This window comes from Amblyomma maculatum, chromosome 6 (genome assembly GCF_055883805.1).
Source record: "Amblyomma maculatum isolate TAMU_Amacu chromosome 6, ASM5588380v1, whole genome shotgun sequence".
Taxonomy (NCBI): domain Eukaryota; kingdom Metazoa; phylum Arthropoda; class Arachnida; order Ixodida; family Ixodidae; genus Amblyomma; species Amblyomma maculatum.
This window is the reverse complement of record NC_139349.1, coordinates 77,637,793-77,661,839: the sequence shown is the minus strand read 5'-3', so window position 1 is coordinate 77,661,839 and position 24,047 is coordinate 77,637,793. Positions and strand designations below refer to the sequence as shown.

Sequence of the window (24,047 nt, the reverse complement as noted above, 5' to 3'; positions counted from 1 at the left end):
GTCAAGCGCACAGGTATTACCACAAGGGAGGTTTCAGAATCACGGCGAAAGACATTCACGCATAAAACAGCTTGAAAATCTGACCAGACTGGCATTATTATAGCAAACGAAACAACTACGTCATATGGTGCCACCTCTTGAGAGGAGCTGCGAAAGTGGAACTAAAAAAGCTTTTAGCTACGCTGGACACGAAGCAGTCACTCAACACATTCGGTGCGATGTACAATGGCACTTTCACTAATCACCTTCAATTTTTAAGTTATGATGGACTGTGACACGAGGGCTCACCATTTCGTTTTTTCGGCTACGGTGGACTGCGATGCAGTGACTCAGTACTTCGTAGTTTGTACAACTTTTCATCTGTTATGTTTATTTTATTTGTTCATTTAAAATTTTTAATTTTTATAACGATATAACATTTATATTAAACTGCTGATGATTCATCAATCAATTATGGCTTTAGTATTGGTTTGGTTTGGTTTGTGGGGTTTAACGTCCCAAAGCAACTCAGGCTATGAGAGACGCCGTAGTGGAGGACTCCGGAAATTTCGACCACCTGGGGTTCTTTAACGTGCACTGACATCGTACAGCACACGGGCACCTTGCTTTTCGCCTCCATCGAAAAGCAGCCGCCGAGGCCGGGATTCGATCCCGCGTCCTTGGGAACAGTAGTCGAGCGCCGTAACCACTGCGCCACCCCGGCGGGGCGCTTTAGTATTAAACTTCAATAATCCATTATCGATCAATGCCATGTTCGGAACATTTCCGACAACACCCGATTCGAAACTGGTGTAACTGGAAAGCTGCGACGGATTATCGACTAAAAGAGCTGTATACGTTTTTCGTGAACAGTTGAAAAGGACAAATCGACAAATTGCGAAGCAGAAGACAAACTAAACCGAAAAACCGTGCTGCAGGCTCATTTCGTGCACTGTCAAAGGGCCACGGCCACTTGCTTCCGGGGGCTTTATATTCGGGCACCCGATGCGGTACCCAGCCCCCCTAGGGCAGATGAGTGGCGTTAGCGGTTGCCGACTATACGCGCTTTTCCGGCCCCTCGATTGCAGCCGACTGTACGATCCTCTCGGGACCACCAGAGCTAAGTTCTTGTTGTGGGCAGAGTAGAAGGCACAGAAGGCGCCGATGAGAGCGCCGTATTCGAGGTGAATTTTTGCGCAAGGAGAACGCTGTCACTTGGTTTTCTTGAACTTCGCGGGTGTTCATTTCTTTACAGAACAAAAAGGACTGCGTTAAGGCTGACTACCACGTCGGAAACATCTGCGACGGAACGTTTTCGTGGCGCTCGACAACTTTCCTATTAATTCCCGAGTGTTTAAAGCTATCTTCATTTGGTTTGGTTTGTAGGGTTCAACGTTCCAAGACGATTCAGGCCGAGAAACGCCGTCGTGGAGGGCTCCGGAAATTTTGACCACTGGCGTTCTCTAACCCGCTCTGACTACGCACAGAACACGGGCACTTCGCTTCTCACCTCCATCAAAAAGCGGCCGCCGCGGTCAGGTTATCACGTAATTTGGTCTCTCGTCCTTGGATTCAGATATTGAGCGGCCTAACCACTGAGCAACCGCGGCGGGGCAAAACCATATTGAAAACGTTAATTCAGTAAAGCCGACTAATTGCTGAGGAAGGTGGAAAAATATTATCCAGCACTTTATATAAATCCTAACAACACTTAAGCGATTTCAGTACGGAAGAAGGCTTCGGTCTTTGACACATGCTTCTCCGTCGTAGCTGGGACACTTTGTATGTTCATGCTGTTGTTAATAATCCTTAACGTGTAATTTCTGGTGTAATTGCGTGCTTTTGGCTCTCTACGGAACAGTTACCTGTCTTATTATTCTCAGTTATTCTCAGTCTGGGAGAAAGCAGAAAGAAGAGAAAGACGGCAAGAGGACCTCGTGCTACCCTACACGTGCTGTTCCTGTCACGAGAGTCGTTGCTGCCGCTGAACGTTCCATTATGTTCACGCTCGACTAACCAGCCTTCGTTCATTCCTCAGAGGATTGTTATTTTTAAAAGGCGGTTAGATACCCGTGCAAGATGGGATCTGCCGCGTCACCGCCGCTTGCATTACTGTTCTTGCTTGCGAACATGAGTCACCTCAGCTTTAGCGCATCGCAGCAGCCTCTGGCGGTGCTCGCTCTACCAGGGGCCATGACAAGACCTGCCGATCTCGAAGGTAACGTCAGTTACCGGGCACTGGGGCTGCGGAGACAGCAACGCGCCCAGGAAGTCCATGTGTTGGAGGGCGGTAATACCAGCGGACACGTGGTTCCGGTGCTTGCGCATCGACTGAACAAGCCCAGCAGGGCGGCACTCCATGACGAAAGCCATTCTCCCGACACTGTCGCTGCCAGCGACATGGGACACGCTGCCGAGAAGCATGCTCCAGGATTTCTCCGGGAATATATTCGGGGTCACCAGGTATGTGTATATGTGCGTCACTGACGTGGTGTAGAAGCGGCTTTAATCTACGTTTCCCATATTATTGGCAATGACTCATGTAATATATGTCGCCGCCTGACCCTGACACTCAATCATTCAGAGACTAGGACTTGACCCCTTCATGTTGCGTCTTAGAATCGCATATAGTACAGGACGACACCGCTTGCAGGTGCTGGTCTACATCACGTGCTCTCTCGTTCTCGCGGGATTCATACTCGTGTTCACGTTAGTGACCGTATACGGGGACAAGCGCCGGTCAAGCTGGGTGGAAGACGAGTCGTGGAAGCAGTTCAGCGAGTCTTACCCGCTACTTGACCGGCGTCCGCTCCTGGCTGATGGCGGCTGCGGAGAGCTGCAGGGGCGCCGCAGTACTGACGGTGACATGGATGAGCAAGCCAGTTTAGTAAATGATGAGGTGGACACCACAACGCCACGGAAGGATGATGTACCTAGGCCTTGTTCGGCTCGTGGCGCTCCGTCCGAGGTCAGCGACGGCACGTGGTCGACCAGCTGGTCGCTTCCGGACGGTACGTTTAAACTGAGTTTAGTGTTCCAAAGCGATGCTTATTATATGAACAAGGGTGCCCTTAAAGCCTCCTTCCTTTGATCAGATTTGCTTCCATGTTTGTAACCAAAATCGCGGACGCTAAAGGAAACATCTTTCGCAGAAGCCGTGAAACTTTCCGGGCCGAGTTTTTTTAAAACGAATTTCATCTTTGTTACCTTTTCAGAGCACAAATCAGACAAAAGAAAGTGCACGAGCGATCATACGATGGGATTTGACAAATCAGAGTTCGCTGGTATAAGTTGTATGTTCTGCTTTGGTGTGATAGTTTTCTACAGCATCTGTGAATATAATTTTGTGTTGAATCTAGTTTTCCGGAAGGGAGTGCAGAAATGGGTGGAGGCCTTTCTAGGCTTGCCCAGGAGGGCGTGCGCGAGTACTCCACGCCCCCCCCCCCCCCTACACACACACACACACACACGATGAAGTTCAGCTTCTAATCGCAAGGCTATGGATTCGGCATTCGGTACCGGCCCCGGCTTCTCCATTTCGGTTCCTCTGGAGCTGCACGAATACTTCTGTGCGATGCCTGCGCAGCAGTTGATAGTTAATGAACGCGGATTGTACAAAGTAGTCAGGAGCCCTCTACTAAGACGCCTCTCAGACCAGCTTTAGCTGAGAGGAGCTCCGCATATCTCTACCACAATCAATGATATGGGGGTAGAACGGATCGCGGAGAAATGTTTTGAAAGATACAACCCGAGATGACGCCCTATTTCTTATTTGCTTGGTATGGTTTTACTTCATAAAAGCACATTATTAACACAGCCCACCCACAAGTACAATATTCCTCTGAAATATGGCCTCTGCTACCTCTCCGTAGTAGCGATTGACTTTTTATGTCGAAATATAACTTACTGGAGAGAAAAGCTTGGGCTTCGCAACACAATATTTCGAGGCATTTCTAACAGGGTCGTTTTTTGTTCTCCTTATTGATAATGGGGCGTGTAAAGAACAGTAGCAACGTCCTGGCTTAAACAACTTTTGTTGCGAATGTATACTCACCTCTGATGCGGCGTACACTGTAACACATTCCACCTGTATCCCGACGGTCCCAATCTTTTTAAACACCACTGGTTACATAGTGCACTATTTATTGTATCTGGCAGCGCTGACAACTAATGACAACACACACTGATTATATAAGGTTGTTCTCGTCCATGTATAAACAAAATGTGCAGTTTTGCAGTTCCCAACTGCCTTAAATATTTCTGATTTTTCAAATCAACTGGAGATGATTTCTGGACGACCTTATACGTGTGTTTCCGCGATGATTACGCGTAGCCATATAACAGGCAAGCTCGCCAGTAGTTTGTACATGTGGGAAACGTTTCTTGAGAGGCGCTAGCGAAGACAGAAAAATGTGATTGGGCTCAATGTTTACTACTCTTTTCTTCTCGGTATACTTCCAGACATCATTGAGGACGTCGCCAACACCAAACAAGGCTTAAAGCGGGTGAGAGCAACATGAGTATTTAATGCACCTGAAGTTAACGACGCATGTAACTCCCTATTGGACATGAGGGGCATGAGGTCTGCGCATGCAATAAATAAAGCGTTTGGTGACAACTTTCATGGCAATGTATAATGCAGTTATTGAACAATGAACAGTTAATTGTGAGGAATTAAATATTGGTAACGTAAACGGATATTTAGACCATGCATGCACTGAGATAGAAAATGCATTTCTGTCTTAGAAACGTAATATAAGGGGACGAAATAATGTCGTTTTGGAGTCGAAGACGTGAATCTTTCATGTCCTCCGCAATATCCTTGGGCAAGTGAGAACGGCGAACATAGCCACATCTACACATTTTGGACATCTGTCCACTATTGCTATGTCGAGCTACGTAGTGGATCCTGTTATCTTCAAAAGAGACTGTCTTAAGTTGAGGGCTTCTCTACGGGATGCATCGAACAATGAGCGGCAAGCTGCTTGCTCGCAGAGATCTTTCAGTTCGACGGGAGAGCTCGCGTTAAATCGTCACGTTCGCTTTTATTTCAGGCTCGCCCACACATCCAAGTTTAAGCAACAACTTAACTAGTTCTTGTTTTTAAAATGATTCGGCAATTTTTAAGCAGCTAAGCTTAACACTATGCAGTAGACGTTCGTTACAGCGCAAAGACGGGCATTCTTAAATTGGTTAAGCTTAGCTTTCACATTTTCTTGTATGTATAGTTCTTGTTTTTGAAAAACAAAAAAAAAAAGGGGGGGGGGGTGATGGCTGGCAACGCAACTACTCTTGTCAACAATTCCTGATAAAAGCTTTTTTTTTAAAAAAAAATTCTGCGCGCACGTCACTTCTTGTCACGCGATCACACTGCTTTGTGCCCTGCATTTAAAAGACACTACGGCACTGCCAACTAAAATGTGTCGCATTTTGACGCGATTATAGCGCAGGCAACGCAGTGAGCGATGCGTACGCACGCTCACATCTACTTGGTGTCGATTTGCCTAATCCTGTAACTAATGAATTACACAAAAGCCCACAAAGGTTTTTTTTTTCTTTTTTTTTTTTTTTTTTTTTTTTTACTTTCAGGCTACATTATTTTTTGTGGTACCACCATTTCCCTCTCGGCAGTAACATACGGAATCTTGTTCAACAATGTTTCGACATGACAAACAGCAGTATACGCGCTGATTTTGTTCTAGTGTTATGCTGTATTATGCTGATAGAGAACGAAATTATTGCTTTCAACGAAAAGAAAACAGCAGCGGGGAACAGCCCACCGAATGCAGGCTTCTGTTTTATTGCACGGAACGATAGCAGTCGGTCGGGCTAAACCAGCATTTCAGTGTTTGCGTTGTAAACATTCAGTAAAGCGGATAATTGGGCTAGTTGGTATGCCATTGATTATGAGGCAGCTCACCAGAAAGCACCCTTCCTGTTTATGTATTTCCTGGTGCACTGCCTTATAATTATTAAACATGCGAGAGACAAAAACTTCCGTGCATATAATTTTGTTTTATGGTTAGCTGTTTGTTTAGGTAACAACAAGCGTTTTCGTTAATGGTGCTGTGCGCTTATAAAGGGGGCGGAGGATCGATATATCGTATCCGTCTATAGCATCGCGTTCATGACCGCAGTTTCGACCCTATCTTATTTTTTTTTTCTGAAAGCCTTGGACACAAGCTGAAAGAAACATGAGTTTGAATCTCGTTTTCTAGAATTTCTGTGCCGTTCTCTAACGTTGCATGTCTTCCCAGCCCATCGAGGTGTTCCCGAGTCGGCTGCTGGACCTTTGCAATCAGTGCGCGCCGCTTACCTTCCTCGCCTTCCTGCCCAACGGGTGAGCTCGATCTGGCATCTGTACCACTTCGAAACAGTTACTAGTGCCAAATGTTATGTCGAGTTATTGGGGTCGTGAATAAGACTTGTGAATCGGGTTTCCGAATAGAAAAGGCTGCAATTGGCGGCTCTACATTACGGCTTGATATAGCTCATACTTGAGCGGCGACTTTCAGCAACGTTGAGGAAGAGTTTTAGAGTAAGACGTGGTGCCTTCCAGATCGCGGTGTCAGAAATAATAGACGACGGGAAAGAAATGATGGGAAGAAGGTTTGACTAACCAATGATTGAGTGCCTTACCTTATACGTCGCGAGTGAGTTTAAGTTGGACGTTAGTAACAGCTGTATCCATTGATAATAGTTCATAATTGATATTTTACCAAGAGCCGCGGCACTGTGTAAATTTCGCTTGAAAAGTGGAAAGAAGATGCGCAGCCGCTATTCCTTGGCACACGGTTAGTCGGCTATATATCTTGCACCTCTTCGCCTACCTACGTGGGTGTGCGGGTGCGGCTACGTACAGTATTTGGTCCAAAGGTTTCTTTCTAGCGCGCTAAGAGAACGAGCCTGTTGCTCTATTGCGTTGCGAGACACATTTTTCAAAAGTAGAGTGCAGCGAACGGCCAGGCGGCAGCGCCGGGCAAGCGAACTCATGTAAACAATCGCTGCAAAAGGTAGACGCTAATTCAGCGGCTTGGCTTCTATAGCCAAATTGGAAGAGGGAGGGAAGAATGCGAAAAGAAGATTGGCGCGGAGCCGGGCGTGGCTTTTGATGATAAAAATAAGTGGGAGAGGACACATAACAGCACGGAACAGTTGCGAAGTTAGTAACATAGATCAAGTCACATGCGTCTAATACTACGGTTGAATACGCATTTTTACCGAGTACAATGAGGCGCCTCTCTGCAATAAGGAAGGTGCACATGTGAAATATTTAACATAACGGCTAAGGCCTTTCTTGGCTCATGCGTGGGTAGAGCGCGTCTTCAGAGAGCGTCGCCAGAGAGCGTCGGCAGTGTGTGTTGACAGAGCCTGTCATCAGACTGTGTCCGCACGAACTGACAGTCATCTATTGCAGGGTAATTAATATAATGGTACTGAAGTTGGTATCCAATCCAAAGAGTATGGCTGATTCAATGGAGGCCTCTAAATTTGGCCCCGGGACCCCCAGAATTTGAACGCGTCAGAATTTGACCAAAATTGATGTTTAACCTATTGACCACTTCAGTGGTGACTTCCAAATCCAGATGGACCACCCCCAAAGTTTGTACCCCTTTACCCCAAATTTTGACCTCGTGAGAATTGGACCAAAATTGGTGTCTAACCTAATTCGAGTATGACCAATTCAGTGGTGGCCTCAAAACTTTGGTGAAAGACCTACAAAATTTGGCTTCCTGACCCCCTGAAATTTGACTTCGCCCAAATTTGACCAATAGAAACATGAACTAAAGCAACGGTGCTAAGCAAAGCAAGAAAACGCAGAGCCCATAGCTGAACTATAGGCACGGAAGTCGCAATGCTTTCGCATTTATCCACGTATGTATACGTAAATCCACCCCTGTAATGCTTAGATAGCACTCTCACCCAGTTTACTTATGTGAAGTCCGCTATTGTTGGCAATACTACTAGTATGAAGACATTGTCTGGTTTCGTACAGAGTTGTATTAAAAATGGTGAAATTCATTTTAGAAACCGCAATTTAGTAGCTGCACGTAAATAGTGTTCGAGATAATGGCATAATGATAGAACATGCCACTATTGAAAGGTTAAGGGGTGCGACTCATGTTTTGAATGACGCTCTCAGACGGGCGTCATTATTTTAAGGGCTACTTTCACTCATTGCAATGTCCAACAATCGTGTAGAGTGATGTCGGATCTGTGGATGTGGTACCATTTCCGGTGCTGTTACCAGAGATAATGTTTTTGTTATCAGGCAGGGTGTGCACCAACATTCGAGTCTTTTGTAAACATTCTTTCTCACCGGGGGTGAGTGGCTGCGACATTATTTCCTGCATTGGTGGTAAGTATTAGTGCAGCTGCGCTACTTTCGTAGTTAGAGGTGCTTGTAAGTGCCAGCATGGCCGCCCAAGCCGAAGTGAGTGACCCGCTGCGGTTTCTCAGTGGCTATATCCTCGCCAATGCCGAGCAAAGGGTTCGTTCGTCAGCGTTCATCGCACCCTATTTCCGGAATATGAGTGCTTTCCTGAGTAAAGAAAAAAAAAATGCACCCGTAGGTTGAACAGTTGTTCCTCTGTGCTTTCTTTAGGCTTTGTGCTACGGTCCTGTGTGCATTCAAAAACATGCAGCAACTTTGTTTGAGATATAATGGATTAACATCACTCATTGCTCACGTCTGAACCTTAAACCCTATTAACGCTGTAACAAATATGTACAGTTGTACAACCTGTGCCAATAAATCATAACACAGTACCAGCGCCAAAGCACCTTCAGTTGCTCTACTTTTCTTTTCCGCCTATTAGAAGATAGCTGTTACCAGGCTAGTACATGTTTCTCGATAGGACCTCGTTCAATTCTGGATTCCACGGTTGGGAGCTATAAGCACGAAGGTCTGACGCCTGGCTTAAAATGTAGGAGTCAAGAAAGCTCCAAGTGGCTTGCTCACGGCCGCCACAGCGAAATCTTTCAAGTGGCCTCCCTGATGAAGAGGAGAGTGCTCAAGATCATGCCCATCATCGGGGAGTTCACCGAGCAACAAGTGGGCCGCATCGCCGCCGCCATAGAGTGCTGCTTGTGAGCTGACAACGCTTACTTGAACTTAAAATGCTCAATATATGTATTGACCGCATTTATTAGCAATATTTATGATAGGGTGGTCCTATTAGTTCTAGGAACAGCAGAGTGTCAGTACGCATGCGCACAACCCTGATGTTGAAGGAGCGACGGGTGCGGCTCGATGTGGTTGGGGTCGAAAGTGCCGCATTGTCTTATGTCCGAACTTGATGGAACGTGCCGCATTGCTACGTACAGCATGTTCATGTATAGCCAGAGTGGGTATGTCATCTCAGAAGGATTAGGATGGTTTCAGTACTAGTTGATCAATCAATGGTGTAGTAATATAGGTGTATGAACATTAGTTAACGATAATGACTTGTGTAGCCAATCATCATTTTTAATTAGCCATGGCTGATTAGTTAATTAGTTGATAATAATTATAATAACAATATAATACTTTATTAATGATAATTAGTAAGCTTAGGTCATCTTAAACGCACGCACTGCACATGCGCAGTCTTCTCGTGCGCACGCTCAGTGATGTCATAATTGCGCAATGGGCTTTCGCCTCTGCGCACTTTAGATCGACAAAGTGCTCCCCGAATTTTTCTGCAGCATAGTCGCTACGCGGCAGTGAATTTTCATCACAGAAGGCACTGGATGAAGTACTAGCTGTGGGAAAAATAAATTAGGAACACTAAACTCAGGCACATGGTCAGCGTTACAAATAGCATAAACATTTTCCAGTACGATTGTCTTCGCGCGCACATTCAAGGACAGCAAAAAAAGTTTTTTGAAAGTCTGTCATGCGTCGATTGAGAATAATAAAATAATTCGTCGGGAAGAACTTCAGTATTTAATATGTCACTCTACAGTCTAGTCGTAAGCACATAACGGCGTCTAAGCAAGTCCTTGTTTCCTTCTGCGTGTCGTCACTGATACTTTTTTGTTTTGCTGTGAGTACTGAATTCGCATAAAGCTGGCCCTTCACTGAAGGTATACGGAACCTGCACTGCCTAGGTGGCGCTGTAATTGTTCCACAGCGTGCATAAAAACTGCTGCTGTTAGCCACTTGGTTCGCGATAAACGACCGACTATATTTTGCAGCATTATACATAGATACGCGTGTTGCAGACAACGTCCTGCCCAGACGCTCGCGACGTAGCCCAGTTATCTGTGGCACGCCATGCAGGAGTTCGGCAGTGCGTGCAATCTGATTCCTTAAAGCGCATGCGGGTGGCGTGAAAACGCCCTACGGGAGCGCCTGTGAAGTATTTGCTCTTCTCGCTAGGCTGTGTTTTACGGCGCGGCAATCGATACAGCAAACTTTATTGCAGGTTCCCTATAGCGCATTGGATAACCTTCAGTTGTGGTGGCCACGTGCTTTCTTCACTTTTCAGCAAGCTGAACTCGCTGAGGCATGGGACCCGCTACAAGACCCCCAACTTCATCGAGGTCGAACGGTTAGATATATTTTTTCGTTTTCTAGCTGCAGATTGTTCCTTCGCCGTAGCCTAAGCAATTTTCCAGAAGTCACTTCTAGCCATTTGCTTTCCCGCTTGTTCTATGGCCTGCTATTCTGGGCAATTTTAATAGCCTTATAATGATATCTGGGCTGACTCAGTTATCTGACATTTTACAAGCACGGGTGATGACTGCAGTTGTATATTTCCAATCATTCGGGCTAGTAATTGCAGTGACCCAATGACATCCTACCGTGTAACGTCACGTGACCTAGGGAGAAATTATCCCTGGATAGCCTATGGCTGGACCGAACGTAAAAGTGGCCTCGGTACAGTGAAACGCGAAAAGTCGGACATAGAAGGGCTTATAAGCGTAGACGGACGCTACTTTCGGCTCATTTCGTCCTTGAAGCGCACACGCTGTACACATCCGTCACGTTTGCAGCGTGGCGGTGCTAATAGCAATGAAATATGCTGAGTCAAAAAACATGTATTTGTGTCCGTGTTCGAATTTTTTTTCCTCCCCATGAAGTCAGTTGAGCACCAACAAGCCCGATCAACCACCACCACCACAGCGATGTCCGCTACAGGTTGCCGTGCCCGAAACGCATTCGTATAGTTCCAGCGCGCCGCACTGCTGTTATGAAGGATACTCTTAGGTGCGGCTCCAAAATATCTCCAGGGTATATATACTACTTAAAGTGATTTTATTTATTTACATACCTAAAGCGCCCTTGCAGGCATTAGTGCAGGGTTGCATGATAGGTTGATATGCATTGATAGAAAGACTGGGGTGCCAGCGACCTTGTAAGGCAGTGTATATTCTCTGTCCATTAATCTGTCAATAATACGGAGAATTGAGCTAGGTGGTTCAACATCACTTGAACACACAACGTAACAGACGAATGACAAGCGAGTAGACAGGAACAGCGCTGTTCCCCTCTACTCGTTTGTACTTCGTCCGTTGCGCTGTGCGTTTGAAATCTAAATGTCAACGAGCAACTGTTGTGGTTGGCCGTGGTAAACTCTCTTCGGGACTCCTATCTAATCTGCTTCCTTGCTTTCTTCGACTAATGTCCATATTTCCCCTGCACTGTGTCTTGCCGCTCTGCAGCGCCTATTCTGGCTCGTGCAGGGTTGCCTGCGTGTTCGACCAGTTTCCTAAGTGGCTGCTGCGCAGCGACCGTGGCCTTGGATCCCGAGAGTCCCTGGCCGAGAGTCTTGCCTCCGAGATGGCTGGTACGGGCAGCGCACATGCCACCGATATGCTCGCGGCTTTTCGCCGATGGAAGGGTATACACCCACCTCTTACTCGTGTCCTGCACGTAGATGGTGTAGACTATACCGGAACTGTGCACTACAGAGCCACTTATTTCACTCCCCCTCTCATTTCTTTCCTCACGGCGTAATTCGGAAGTCGTCAAAGAAGTGAGAAAGTTATTCCTCAAGGAAAACAAAAAACCAGCAGAACACAGAGCATGCGTGCCTATTCGCTTGCTGTGTCCGTCGCATTGTGACTGAGTGGTCGATATTGGCCTGTGCTAACCTGAGGGTGACATCGGCATATTAACGAAGACTCGGCAATACTGTTTTCCACTTGTTTGAGACTGTTCCGTTGCGCCATTATAAGGTGGTCAGCCATAACAGATACGCCCAGTTTTCTATAGCTATCAAGATAGGTGTGAATAATAGAGGGCGTCTGTCGTAGGTTATCTGCGATGTATTTATGATTGTGAATCTAGGACGGCTTTCCCACTTAAAGCAAAAGCTTTACTTCTCGTCTGCTGAGGGAGAACGCCGACGGCAAGACCAATATTCGCAGGAAAGTCACGTGTGCTTTCTGAAGGCGGTATCGGCTATGCAGACGTCGAATGCCTCGTTCACGGGAGGTTTCATACGTGCTCATAGTGATTATTGAGCGGGTTCGCTTATTTAGAAATGGAAGGAGCAGTGACGTTCCCATTCTGAGGGGATACCCCAACCCTGTCTTCTTGAGGGACGGGGTGAAGGAGGATGTGAAAGGAAGGGGGACATTGTTTCGAATGCTTTGGGTTGATTTTGGCCATAGACACGGACGTTTTGACGCAGCTCAGTATTTCGAGTTCCGAAACAACACCGAAATGGATAGTCTGTAGTCGGAGGGAAGCCGCAATGTTAATTCTTCGCATCTTGGTCTCAGAATCTATTAGCAGTCGGCGCAAATGTTCTTGTATTTATATTGTTACGTTGTGACAAGCAAAGAGCCGGCACAACATGGTGACAGGATGACCGATGATTTAATGTCTGGCCTTGCGCGAGGGCTCCTCTCGCGCCACTGCCGATCTTCTCCGCAATAATATAACCTTTACTAACTTCTTGTCTTTTTTTTTTCTCCAAATTTCCATCCAGATATTGTTTCACGCCGCGCCCTGAAGTTTTGCAAGTATACATTTATAGGCTTTTTTTTGTATTCTTGCTTTCCAGGCACAAATCAGTGCTGCTTAACTAGGCACTTCATTGTGTTCGAGCAGCCTTACGCCGGAAAGCCTCTCTCGCGTATCACGGTGAGTGCGGTGCATTGAGTATTTTGTGCAGTTGTGTATATTTTCATCGAAGCCCCCATGTTGAAGAAAGTCTTTTCAGCCGTTCTCTTGTTGCATTTCTTACTTGCGCTGTATATCAGCGCTCTCCAAAAGCACGCGGAAACGTGCATGATATTCCAGAGTCACGGTGTACGTAGGCTTCCCTTCCCTTAAGAGCACTGTGCAAACGCACTTCACTGCCGGCGCCCATGTGCCATCGTGGTAGGAGTGCATGTGGTGCAGGGCAACATCTCAGTTCAGTTCAGGCGTTCAGTCGTGTCCGACTCTTCGTGACCCTATGGACCATGTCACGCCACGCTTTCCGGTCTTTGCAGGGCAACATAGTATGCCACTAAAACTTACCTACATTGGAAGACGTGTTGGCAAATGTGAAAACATGCGTTCAAGTTAAGCACATCTACCTCTCTCGAGCACTTGCTGTTATAAAATTTCGCTGGTCGATTCGCATCGGCTTGAGGAAGAAAAGTAAGTTTTTCTTGAGAGGCAGACATTTTGACCTCGTTGCGTCCGGAGCCACCGCCTGCACCGAGTGCGTGCCTGCAGTTACTGACATGCATAACTTGTGCTGACGTGCGTATGACTGGCCGCCGGGTTAGAGCAGCTACTTTCAAGGTGGCTGTGACTACTGTAATGGCGGTGCTGCACTCATCCCCTCAGCGATTACCGGTCATTTCGGGATGTACACGCTCATTTGTTTCGCCAATGCCGACTGTTCTGGCTTAGGTGCCATGTGGTGCCTATGGAATGATAACGCTGAACGTCTTTACGCAGAAGACAGTGACTAACGAAGTAACAACTAGATGCAAAAACGACAGATAACTTAGACAGTTTTCACTAATGTCGCTGCGCAGCTGAAAAGTACGTGATATGTGGCATGTGAGGAGCTGCACAGTGGATACGAGACAGGCTGTATTGGACATAATCGCGGGCGACGGCCTGCGGTTACTCAAGCGGTAGTTATGTCCTCCGTAAATCACACTTCAGCCCCACGGAAATGGTACCCACCCGGCAATCAGCGACCGAACTGCACCACTAAACCAGCGCGGGAAGTCCACTACATAAAGGAGCACCAAACAACTGAAGCGCTTTTGTCTCATATTTCATCTGCGTCTGTGCCCTATCCTGAGGAATGCTCGACTCCCCTGTGCAGCTTCGCAGCTCGGTGCAGGGCCGCAGCCTATTCGTGCAGGCCTCGTGCTGCGTGGCCGTGGCTGAGCGCGCACTGGGCTTTCGGCATACGGGCGTGGACTGCGACAAGCTGCTGGTGGCCGTCACCGATGAGGCGAGCCTCGAGTACCGCCTGCCAGACAGGGCTCCGCTGTGCGTGGACTGCGCCGGCCTGAAGGCGCAGCTGGCCGGCGCCATGTCGTTTGCCGTCGATGCAGGTTTGATTCTACCAAGACTAGTGTATACGAGCGTCTTCACACTCGAGCCTGTGGCACTATATTCCAGGTGCCTCCAAATATTCAATAAGTAGTAAAAATCAATCAATCAATCAATCAATCAATCAATCAATCAATCAATCAATCAATCAATCAATCAATCAATCAATCAATCAATCAATCAATCAATCAAGTAAACCGAGCGAGGAAGCTGTAAAGTCCTGCAGTACAGCAGTCGAACGGCCAGACGATCAGTCTAGGTCATTGACCTGCCTCGATGCATTCGGCTCACCTGTCCATGATAGCCTCAGCTGTACGACATGAGGACATTGCACATTATATTCGCAGGATATTTCTGTGTCGAATTTCATATCTGTACCTATAACTGCCCACGTTAAGAATTGCGTGTTTCTGGAATGGCGCTCCGCAGCGGAGGAGCACGAGCAGTCTCGCGATTATTTTTCTATTGCGATAGCAATACTGCGCCAGGTTTCGAGCCGTCCCCACGCGGACGTCACGCTTGAACAGCCGAGGAGGAGGAGGAGGAGCTTTTGCGGCGATGATACTTAATAAATTAATAAACCATGACTCCCACCAGGTGAATCGAACCTCCATCCCTTGGATCCCCAGCCCAGCGCCTCACCACTGCGCCACGCCCCGGATCGTGAAACGCTCTTCATAATTCCCCTTATTTACAGTGAGAATGACAGCGACATTCCGCGAGTGACAGATACTGCGCTTTTCCTTTCCTGTAGACAAATTATAGAACGGCGGTGAACTTTATTGCGTTGAATAAAATGCGGATTGTGTTCGACAAGGGGCGCGCGATGTACCGTCACGACAGGTCATGACGTCACAAGGCGATTAAGAACAAGAAGAAGAAGAAAGAAAGTAAAAGAAGAAAAGAGCAAAAAGAATAACAAGAAGAAGAAGAAGAAGGCTGGTAACTTACGCTCTCGCGGCATACTCTTAAAGGATAAGCTTAAGTGCCCCCATTAATGTAGCACCTTACACTGATAGGGCGTGACAGGGGAATAATGTAGCAGGCAAATGAAGCTTCCGCTGTTGCTATCGCTATTTAGTTAGGATTAACCAGAGTTAAACCACAACAATTTGTTTTTGTCCCGGTAGGTCGTGCAGTAAAAATTCCCATTATTTTATCTAACGGCTGAAAGCACATTGTGAATGTGCCCAGTAGAGAGAAAAAATCGAGAACACAATGCAATGTAGCTACCTATCTGTGCATCGGCAACTAACTTCGGGATGCTGTCTATGCATGTTAGCGGCGTTTCATTTTAGAGGAGTTTATTACTTCTTACGAAAGGACGGAAGGCGTGGAAGCGCAAGTGTCACACGACTGTTTTCCTCAAGCCGGGAGCTAAAAAAGGTTGTAATATTCGCGTTAATGAAGTACAGATTATAGTTGATTTTTTGATTGATAACAACTTTATTGTTCCATCAGATTAGGAGGCCCCCTACTCCCCGCCTCTAGCATGCAGGCCAAGGGGACGGGGGCCGGGACCTCCGCGATAAAAAGCAGGCAAAGAAGCCTTGGCTCTTATCGGCTTCCGCCAGGTAGATGGTCTCTTGCTGTGGGACAGGGACCTCGCTCCGCAGCAGGGATTGTCAGGCTTCTCTACAATTTATATTTGCTTTAGCCCCCGATGAGCTAGCACATTCCCAGATTATGTGGTCACGGATCCCTCTCGCCCCACAATGCTGGCACTTATCGTCTTGTCTATTATTAATCTGGACATGATATGCCTAGACTGTCTTTACAAAGTTTCCAGCTTGCAGGCGCCGCCATGCAACTGCCTCTTTATTGCTTATATTTTTATCTGGTGGTAGCATCAGTCTCATGGTTAACCTATAATTTTCCACGATCTCCGAATAATTTTGCAGACGCTCGTCTATATCCCGGCAGTCGGGTGGCTCCACAATTACCCGGAAGTAGAGAGCTTGGGCTAACTCGTGGGCAGCCTCGTTACGAGGAACGAACGCATGTGCGGGAGTCCAAATTAGGCTAATTTTTCTGTTTATCCGGCTATTAGCCAGGATCCTTGCAAATTTCGGCGTGATCGTACCCTTTCCAAAATTCCAGATGGCTGTTTTGCTATCGATAATGATGAAAGCGGCTTCCATTCCAACGCAAGTGAGCGCTATCGACGCAACTTCTTCAGCTGTTTGCGTGTTGCGGCGTCTAATGGTGGCGGCCGATACGTGCACACCTCGGCCGTCGACCGCCGAGGCAACTGCTGCACCCTATCTGCCTCTTGCCGCATCCACGCACTCAACCGAGTTGCTTTCCGTCGAATCGAAGCGTCTGATTAATGCATCTGCTCTCTTCTCCCTTCTCTCCGTGTTGAATGTGGGATGCATGCTACGAGGGAGTGGGGAATGATTAAATTGTCTCGGCAGTTCTGCGGGATGCATGACCTGCCTTGCAGTTCACTATCTGTTTGCAGGCCTACAATTTTGAGGATCACTCTGCCCGTGGTCGTTGGGCTTAATCTTCCAAACTGCGAAATTCTGACAGCCTCCGCTATTTAGTCCCAGGTACTGCACTTCCATAGAGAGGAGCTTCTCTGTAGAAGTACTAATTAGTAATGCCAGGTCCCTCTTTATGCACCATCGAACAAGTGAGTCTAGTTTCCTCTACTGCTCTGACCTGATAATTAAGGAAGGCACTGCATAGCTCACGCAGCTTATTACGTATGCTTAGGTTAGTCTAAGCAAGTTTCTTTCCTCCAGGACTCGTCCTTTCAGCGTGACACTTCTAAGTATTCCAAGGAATTTCGTGGCAAATCCCTCTAGAATTTTGATTGTCCTATCATTATATCCATTCCTCTGAACGAATTGTCCTAAGATTCTTATTTGATCTTCCTTTAAAACTGGTTTCTCCTCTACTTTAATGTCAAATTCTCTGCGCGCTTGCATCGGAGCGACTTTATATTATAAACGAACGATTCTTCCAACACAAGCGAGCGGTAGGAAGCATAGATTACAATGTAATGTTTGAAGTTTATTTCACAGCTAAACTTTTCACGTCATAGCTAGAAAGCGAATCTCATTACATCTGAGTAACTACGGTTGTCAGTTGATTCAATAACCTTAAATAGTTATCGGCGTAGCATTCATAATCAAAACCTCTCTCTTAACCTTTTATTCTCTAGCACCTTAACTAAATTATGCCTGCCGAAATCTTACGGCAAATCATGCTGTTTGTCTAGCAAATTAAGAACGATTAGCAAACGAATATAGAGAAATTGAGGGGCTCATTATTAGGTACAAAGGAAGCCAACCGGTGCTGACACCAAGGAAAACACAGGAGATTTTTTGGTGTTGTCAAATGCGAAATAATAACGTAATCATTGAGGCAATAGAATAGAAAGCAGACGACAAAACAACCACATGCCGGTGGAGCCTTAGCCGACTGGGCTAAAGCTCCAGCTATTCCGATTTCTCAATGGCTATCTGAAAACGTCAAGGACACCACAGCCGGATCTAGACGACACGAAGGTATCAAAGGAATTTTGAAGATGGAGGTCCCAGCAGGTGAACCAGATGGGCAGCGGTGGTGGTGGAGGGAAAGGGTAGGCAAGTGACTGGAAGGCTGTCTGGCATTGTGTGAGACAATGCTGTACACTTGTGGAACTATGTACCGGTACGACGAAAGTTTTGTTAGGTATGTGATGAAGACGAAGCAACAAGTGTGCGAAGTAGAAGCGAAGCAGAAGCAGAAGCGAGCGCCACCGGCTCCGCGCGCCGCACTTGCGAAGAAGTGGGCGGCGTCAGCCTCTCGCGCCGCACCTAAGGTCAAATTTACTGCGCCGATGACCTTGACTCGACGAGGATAGCAAATCTTTCACTTTATGCTTTCCTTGATGCCAGTGGCTGTTCGTTACCCTTGTTCGTAAATGTAGAACGAGGTTGGTATAAACGCTATTCACTATCAGGTTTAGCAGGTGGCAGTCGTGGCAACCCTGTATTGCGGAGATGCCATAACGTCGGGCGGTTCGAAACTAAAACTACAAAAAAAAAAGAAAAAAGAAACGTTTCCAACAAAATGCCAATAAAATTCCAACAGTGCTAACGAATGGCTGCTCTCCAAATGTTCCCGGGGAACTTTGCACTTCACTGACCCACTAGGAAGATATGCGTTAACAGTAATCATGTAGCTTTTTCCACTCGGCAGTCGCCTCCATCGTCGGCGCAGCGGTCAGCGCGTCATGACCAGATTTGCGTTCGTAAAGGAAGGCTCTTCATTACGGCGGCGAGTCGCGACTCACCAGGTATCTATAGAGTATGAAATCTGTACACCAATGCTTATGGGTTACAATGTTTACAAGTTAGTTCTGCAAGTGAATTCTGCTTAAAAGGGCAAAGTTTTTAATCTGACCAGGTCTGTGACTTAGGTTTGTGACGGAAGATGACTGATGCATCGGTTAAACCTGGATGCCTACGCCTTCAGAGTCTTTCTTGTATCAGAAGACACAAGTCGAGTATTAAACTTGCCAGGCACAGCGTCAACAATGTATTTGGAGAGGTGTATGTAGACATGTGGCGCGAACACATTCATTCTAGCTATACAACGGCGCTCTGTTGTGAACACTGCCCCAAAGTAAGGCAATGCCCCAATTGCAATGTATATATTTTTTTTTTCTGCACACTGCTGCCAGCTTCCACTTCTTGAAACCAGACTACACCAGCTGCGTATGCGCAGAAGCGTGCCGAAAACATTGACACTGTGTTACCTAAGCAAGCGCCAAGTTTTCGGCACTTGGTACCATAAGAGCGAATATAGTGACACTGATAACGGTGTCGCAGTACAAAGGGAATGTCGTCACTACAAAGCCAATCGTGGTCGGCGCTGAGAACGACAGAATCTGACAGCTGATTGCTTATAACATACTTGTAAAAGAAAGAGCCAATAAAGTGGAAAAAAGTGCACACAGACTATACGCAAAGCTAGTCCTTGGTGCATATTTCGTGACACACTGCATGTTGGCTGCACATTTAGGCGCAGACTTCTTACGTGACACTTTGGATTTCTATCAATTACGCGTAGCGGTGAGATTGTTTTATAATTGTGCTTGGAGTTCCTTAGAGCGACTGTAATTCGTGATTGTGTGCTAATTTTCACAGTATGAAATGCACTTTAAATATAAAAAAAACTATTGCTAAGTATTTTCTTAGTTAGAAATAGGATTAGAAAATCAATGACTGCCGCTTAGTCAAAACTCTCGTTTCTTGCCCAAATTGGAGATCAGATATACAGTCGACATTGCTTGTCAATTCTAGCGCATTTCTCTGCTAAGATATATGAAAAAAAAAAAAGAGTACTGAGAGTATTCGGGCCCAATTGGTTCCTGAAAGAGGAGACAAGATCGCACCATGGGCAGTGTGGCAATACACTGCCTTCGTCTTCTGGCGGACGGGCGCGCTGCCGGAAATCGCATCGGAGTCACTGAGTCAGTTTAATGAGACTTTTGCAGTCAAGTCCTTCGGGCCCCAGTCGGAGGGACGCTATTTTTCGGCAAACACGTCAGATGCTGCAAATTGTCCGAGACTAAACTGCATTAAGGCAAGCTGGCCTTGTCCTTGGTCAGCTTGACCAGTTTAGCGTTGTAGGCCCACCTCTGACAATGATCGGTGGGCAGAGTTGGGCTAGGAAGTTTTAGTGCGTTATTCACGGGTCTTCTTTCTGATTATGCAGCGTGGAAAAGGTAAGGGAAGCGCCAGCCGATTTTTGTTAAGCTCAGTCCGCGCTGGCGGTACTCTGAAGCGTTAGCGCACCCGCCGTGAAGTGCGAAACCCAATAGATGATCCTTAGCATATCTTTAAATCAGAATTAATTATCAAATTCATCGCGGTGCTAGGACACATACGATGAACTCAGGGTTCGAATCTAAATCGCCAATGAAAATATTCGTCTCGGTTTGCGTGGCGAGACGGCTTCCTCGTATCCCTGATTGGAATATGCCATAAGGGAATTTAGCACTTCAAAGCTGTGAATGACACATAACAGTGCTTCGGGCTTCCCAGATCCCCATTTTGATGGAGCGGTCGCTGCACATTAAAGGACAGATATGCAGTGAATCTTTTACCGCGTGGTTTATTCAATTATAATTCGCTTCTCCCTCTTTCCTTCAAAACTTATTCTCTTCAGAGGACGAGGAAGACGGCAACTTTGTGTGTCGGGAGAATGCGACCGGCAGCCCTTCATCCGTCTGCAGGTACCTTTAAATAGTTTGTAACGGATTGGTTATGAAGCGTATGGGTGTGGTCGTTCAACAGCGCGAGGATTTGACCGCATGGTAACGATAACATTAGCAGAATTATTATTAGAAATCTACTTCACCTTGGGGGATTTCCTAAATATTTGACCTAGCTGAATACATACAAAATTCGAGGACACTTTGGCGACTAAAGTGATGAAAGGCGAAAGCCTGAGTGCTGCATTCTGCTACGCGTCTGTTGCGCATGTAGCGATGAATGCTGCTACGAGTAAAGCGAGCGATTACTCTTTCACATTCTGCGAGTGCATTTATTCAGCGAATTCTGCGACGAGATAGCGCTTCTTGTATCTTCGCAGTTGTTCTACGTTTACGGTTGTTTGGTTGATTTTTACCGGGTGCGTGGTATTAATCAGTAATTGCTTATTATTTACGCAACTATCACTAATTAGCCATTATAATTAAGCAGACAATAATTAGTAACCAGTAATTAGTACTTAGTGGTAATAATATGCAAATAATTATTGATTACTTACGTAAATGTTACTAATTAGTCGAAATAAATAGTTTATGCATTAATTAGTAATTAATTAGTAACCAGTGCTTAGTTAATAATTAGTCATTATTATTGATTGATTATTGATTGGCATACGGCCATATAAGGCACGCATTCGTGCATACTGTGGTGGTGCTCTGTGATTGGTCGAGACCTCCATGACGTCATCCTGTCTCGACCAACCGAGCCGCCGCAAAAGCGTGACACTTTTGCTGGCGACAACGATGAGGCAATAAAGGCTTTCGCCTTAAAATGTGAAGTAAATGTGGGCTGCTTTAGGTGAAACTTCGGCGCTCAGCGCTCAGTATGCTCACATGAATGGTAAACTGCACCCAGAGAATTTTGTGCGGCGCAGGCTACGGCAACAGCTGAGCAACTACTCCTACCCCGATAGCATTTAGCCTTTGCCGTCATTAGTATTGCCTTTGTTAAAGGCCACATTCTGTCAGCGCATTGCCTGCACTGAAGTCTGGGGATTTTTGCGCATCCGGACCACCTTTTGCGTGTGATATATTTAGGAGAGCTGCTACATTGCTGCTCTAGCTTCATGGCCACTGTGATTTAATTATACGGAGCTAACGAATCCGAGCTAGTCTTTAAGCCAGAAAGGAGTAAAATGTGACTTGAGCTGCTCAGTCTTCTTGACAAATAGTCAGCGGGAAAACCATGGTGGATTACGATGGTTAGCGATTGCACCTTTGCAGTTCGCCAACTACTATAGGGTCTGTAAGGTGAGTCGAAGCGCGCGGCAGTGGATGTTTCGAGATAACCTGTGTCACTCCCTCGCAATCCGAAGTCTGGAGCAAGGTTGCAAAAAATAATCCAGAGTTGTGTCCGTGGTGGAGGTGGGAAGAGGGGAGGGAGCAGTGCTGGAAATGTTTGATGGAGTCTATAGGGAAGCTGTGGCTGCAGTGCAGTAACAGCTGCAGAGCCGATTTTCCAAGTTCTTGAATTGGTCGTGTAGTCATTGAAGACTGTTTACCCACAGTGTTCTACGAAGAAAGAGGTGCTTGTGGGGGATACTTAAGAGAGGGCTAAGCAAGGCTAATATGGGGGCCAGTTGGTGATCATAATTGTCAAAGGCGCTATTTGGGAAGCTCGAGAGAACAAGACATACTGCTCAAACGCAAGTGCGTCTTCTAAGTAGTGCATTTGACAACGAGGGAAGCAAGACCAGTGAGCAAAACTATCTTCCCTGCTTGTGTAGACGACAGCTTGAATTCCGCCATCGGGTGAGCAGATAGAGCAGGGTCCTCGTGTGACAATAAACGCGATGATCGCACGTGCGATTCAGTAGCCTGCACTCTGAGACCTCGGATTGCTGCCTAGGAGGAGAATCGTTTTGTAACGGTAGAAGTAGCATATAAGTGAACAGCAATGAGCCAGAGCAGCTGCTGCTAGGGTACCGCCAAGCTCCACGGAACAGGCATTACGACGCTAATCCAGGTGTTGATCGATAGAGTTCACTTGAGCTTCCGCTTGCAGCGCAGGAATGAGCGTTAAGCGAAGAAGGCTGATAATTCGCATGGCTTCTCTATTCACTCTATCCAGGCGGTCGCAATCCCTCGGGTTAAGGAGTTGGAAATGTGCTTGGTAGACCAGCCGAGAGTACGAGAATTGGGGCGAATGTTCTTTTCTCGTAAGCTATCGTAAGCTATTTAATCCCAGTCGATGACGACCGGAGTGTTGCTTTGTATCTTCGAAGAAAACAAAAATCTGTCGTAGAGTTGCTAAATCCAAACCGATTATTGCAATGTATGACGCGCTCTGGTCTGCTGTTTGAAGGCTTTGGCCCGCGGCGGAGCGATTTGCTTCAAATCCATGTTTGGAACATAGAGCTTGTGTCATCCAAAAAAACATCGAAGTGTTGGGAAACAGAGAAATTATACTATACGTACTGGTGCCAAAAGGATTTCGGAGCATCGAAACCACGAAAAATATTTTTCCTCACCGCTTAGGGGTGCAGCCTGTGTATTCCGAAGTTGCGCAGGGCAGTCTAAGACACACTCTTTAATTTATGGCTGCATACTTACACTGCCCGGTAATTGGGCTTTGTTTTAATTTTTGTGTTCCGAAAACTTTTCCGTGCACCTGTACTAAGCCCAGGGGCTCAGGTGCTGCCCTACTTTGCATATCATGCAGCGACCACGACGCACCGCGCTTCTACGGCAACGTGATGTGGCTCGGCGCGGTGCTAGACTGCGTGGCCAACAAGCTGCGTGCCGAAGTTCCCGAGCCACGCGCCCGTGCCGAGCGCGCCGTCTTTGAGGAGCTGCTGTCCTGGCAGGCACGCCTGCAGCAGTGCAACTGCGCACTAGAGTTCGCTGCCACGCTGGGCCTCTGACCCGCTCGCTGGGCACACATTCTTTCGCCCCCTAGTGGCTGTATTAAACTTTCCTACTTTCGCCTATTGCATGAGCTAACTCTTGTTTTATTTTGCCTGCGTCTTTATACTACATTCACCACCAGGTAAGAGTGTGTCTGAGAGCAGACAAATCGTAACGCCATTACTGCGGTCCACTATAAACCGTTGAGATCACTCGGATTACCACCACTGTAAGGCATGACTATCGTATATTTGTTTGATTATCATTGTCATATGCGGGATTTCTGCTTGGCTTCAATGACAACGACAGCTGTGAAGTGGGAACTGCTCTGTTCCGCACCACTGATATTTTGTTTTGGTGTAGTACGCCATTTTGACTAGTGAGCTTGCAGGGACGTCTCGAGTAATGCACAGTGACGTCACAATCTCTGGTTGACTCCACAGAAACGTT

General features: G+C 46.7%; 1 protein-coding gene across 1 annotated transcript; it reads left to right on the top strand.

Annotated features, from left to right (window-relative positions):
- The first annotated feature begins 2,109 nt into the window (after nucleotides 1-2,109).
- Nucleotides 2,110-23,672, top strand: LOC146186055 (uncharacterized). Its single transcript, XM_084607983.1, has 11 exons — nucleotides 2,110-2,442; nucleotides 2,633-2,990; nucleotides 4,441-4,484; nucleotides 6,237-6,319; nucleotides 8,911-9,069; nucleotides 10,452-10,514; nucleotides 11,650-11,807; nucleotides 12,978-13,057; nucleotides 14,247-14,481; nucleotides 20,648-20,714; nucleotides 23,413-23,672. Exons 1-11 carry the CDS (start codon nucleotides 2,110-2,112, stop codon nucleotides 23,612-23,614), a joined length of 1,782 nt encoding a protein of 593 aa, XP_084464109.1. The 3' UTR covers nucleotides 23,615-23,672.
- Nucleotides 23,673-24,047: the final 375 nt, after the last annotated feature.

Excerpts from the sequence above, each read along its gene's own strand:
- LOC146186055 (XM_084607983.1), top strand. The coding sequence starts at position 2,110 with ATGAGTCACCTCAGCTTTAGCGCATCGCAGCAGCCTCTGGCGGTGCTC. Across the intron at positions 11,808-12,977 it reads GGCTTTTCGCCGATGGAAGG|GCACAAATCAGTGCTGCTTA; the intron begins GTATACACCCAC and ends CTTGCTTTCCAG. Across the intron at positions 14,482-20,647 it reads GTCGTTTGCCGTCGATGCAG|AGGACGAGGAAGACGGCAAC; the intron begins GTTTGATTCTAC and ends TATTCTCTTCAG.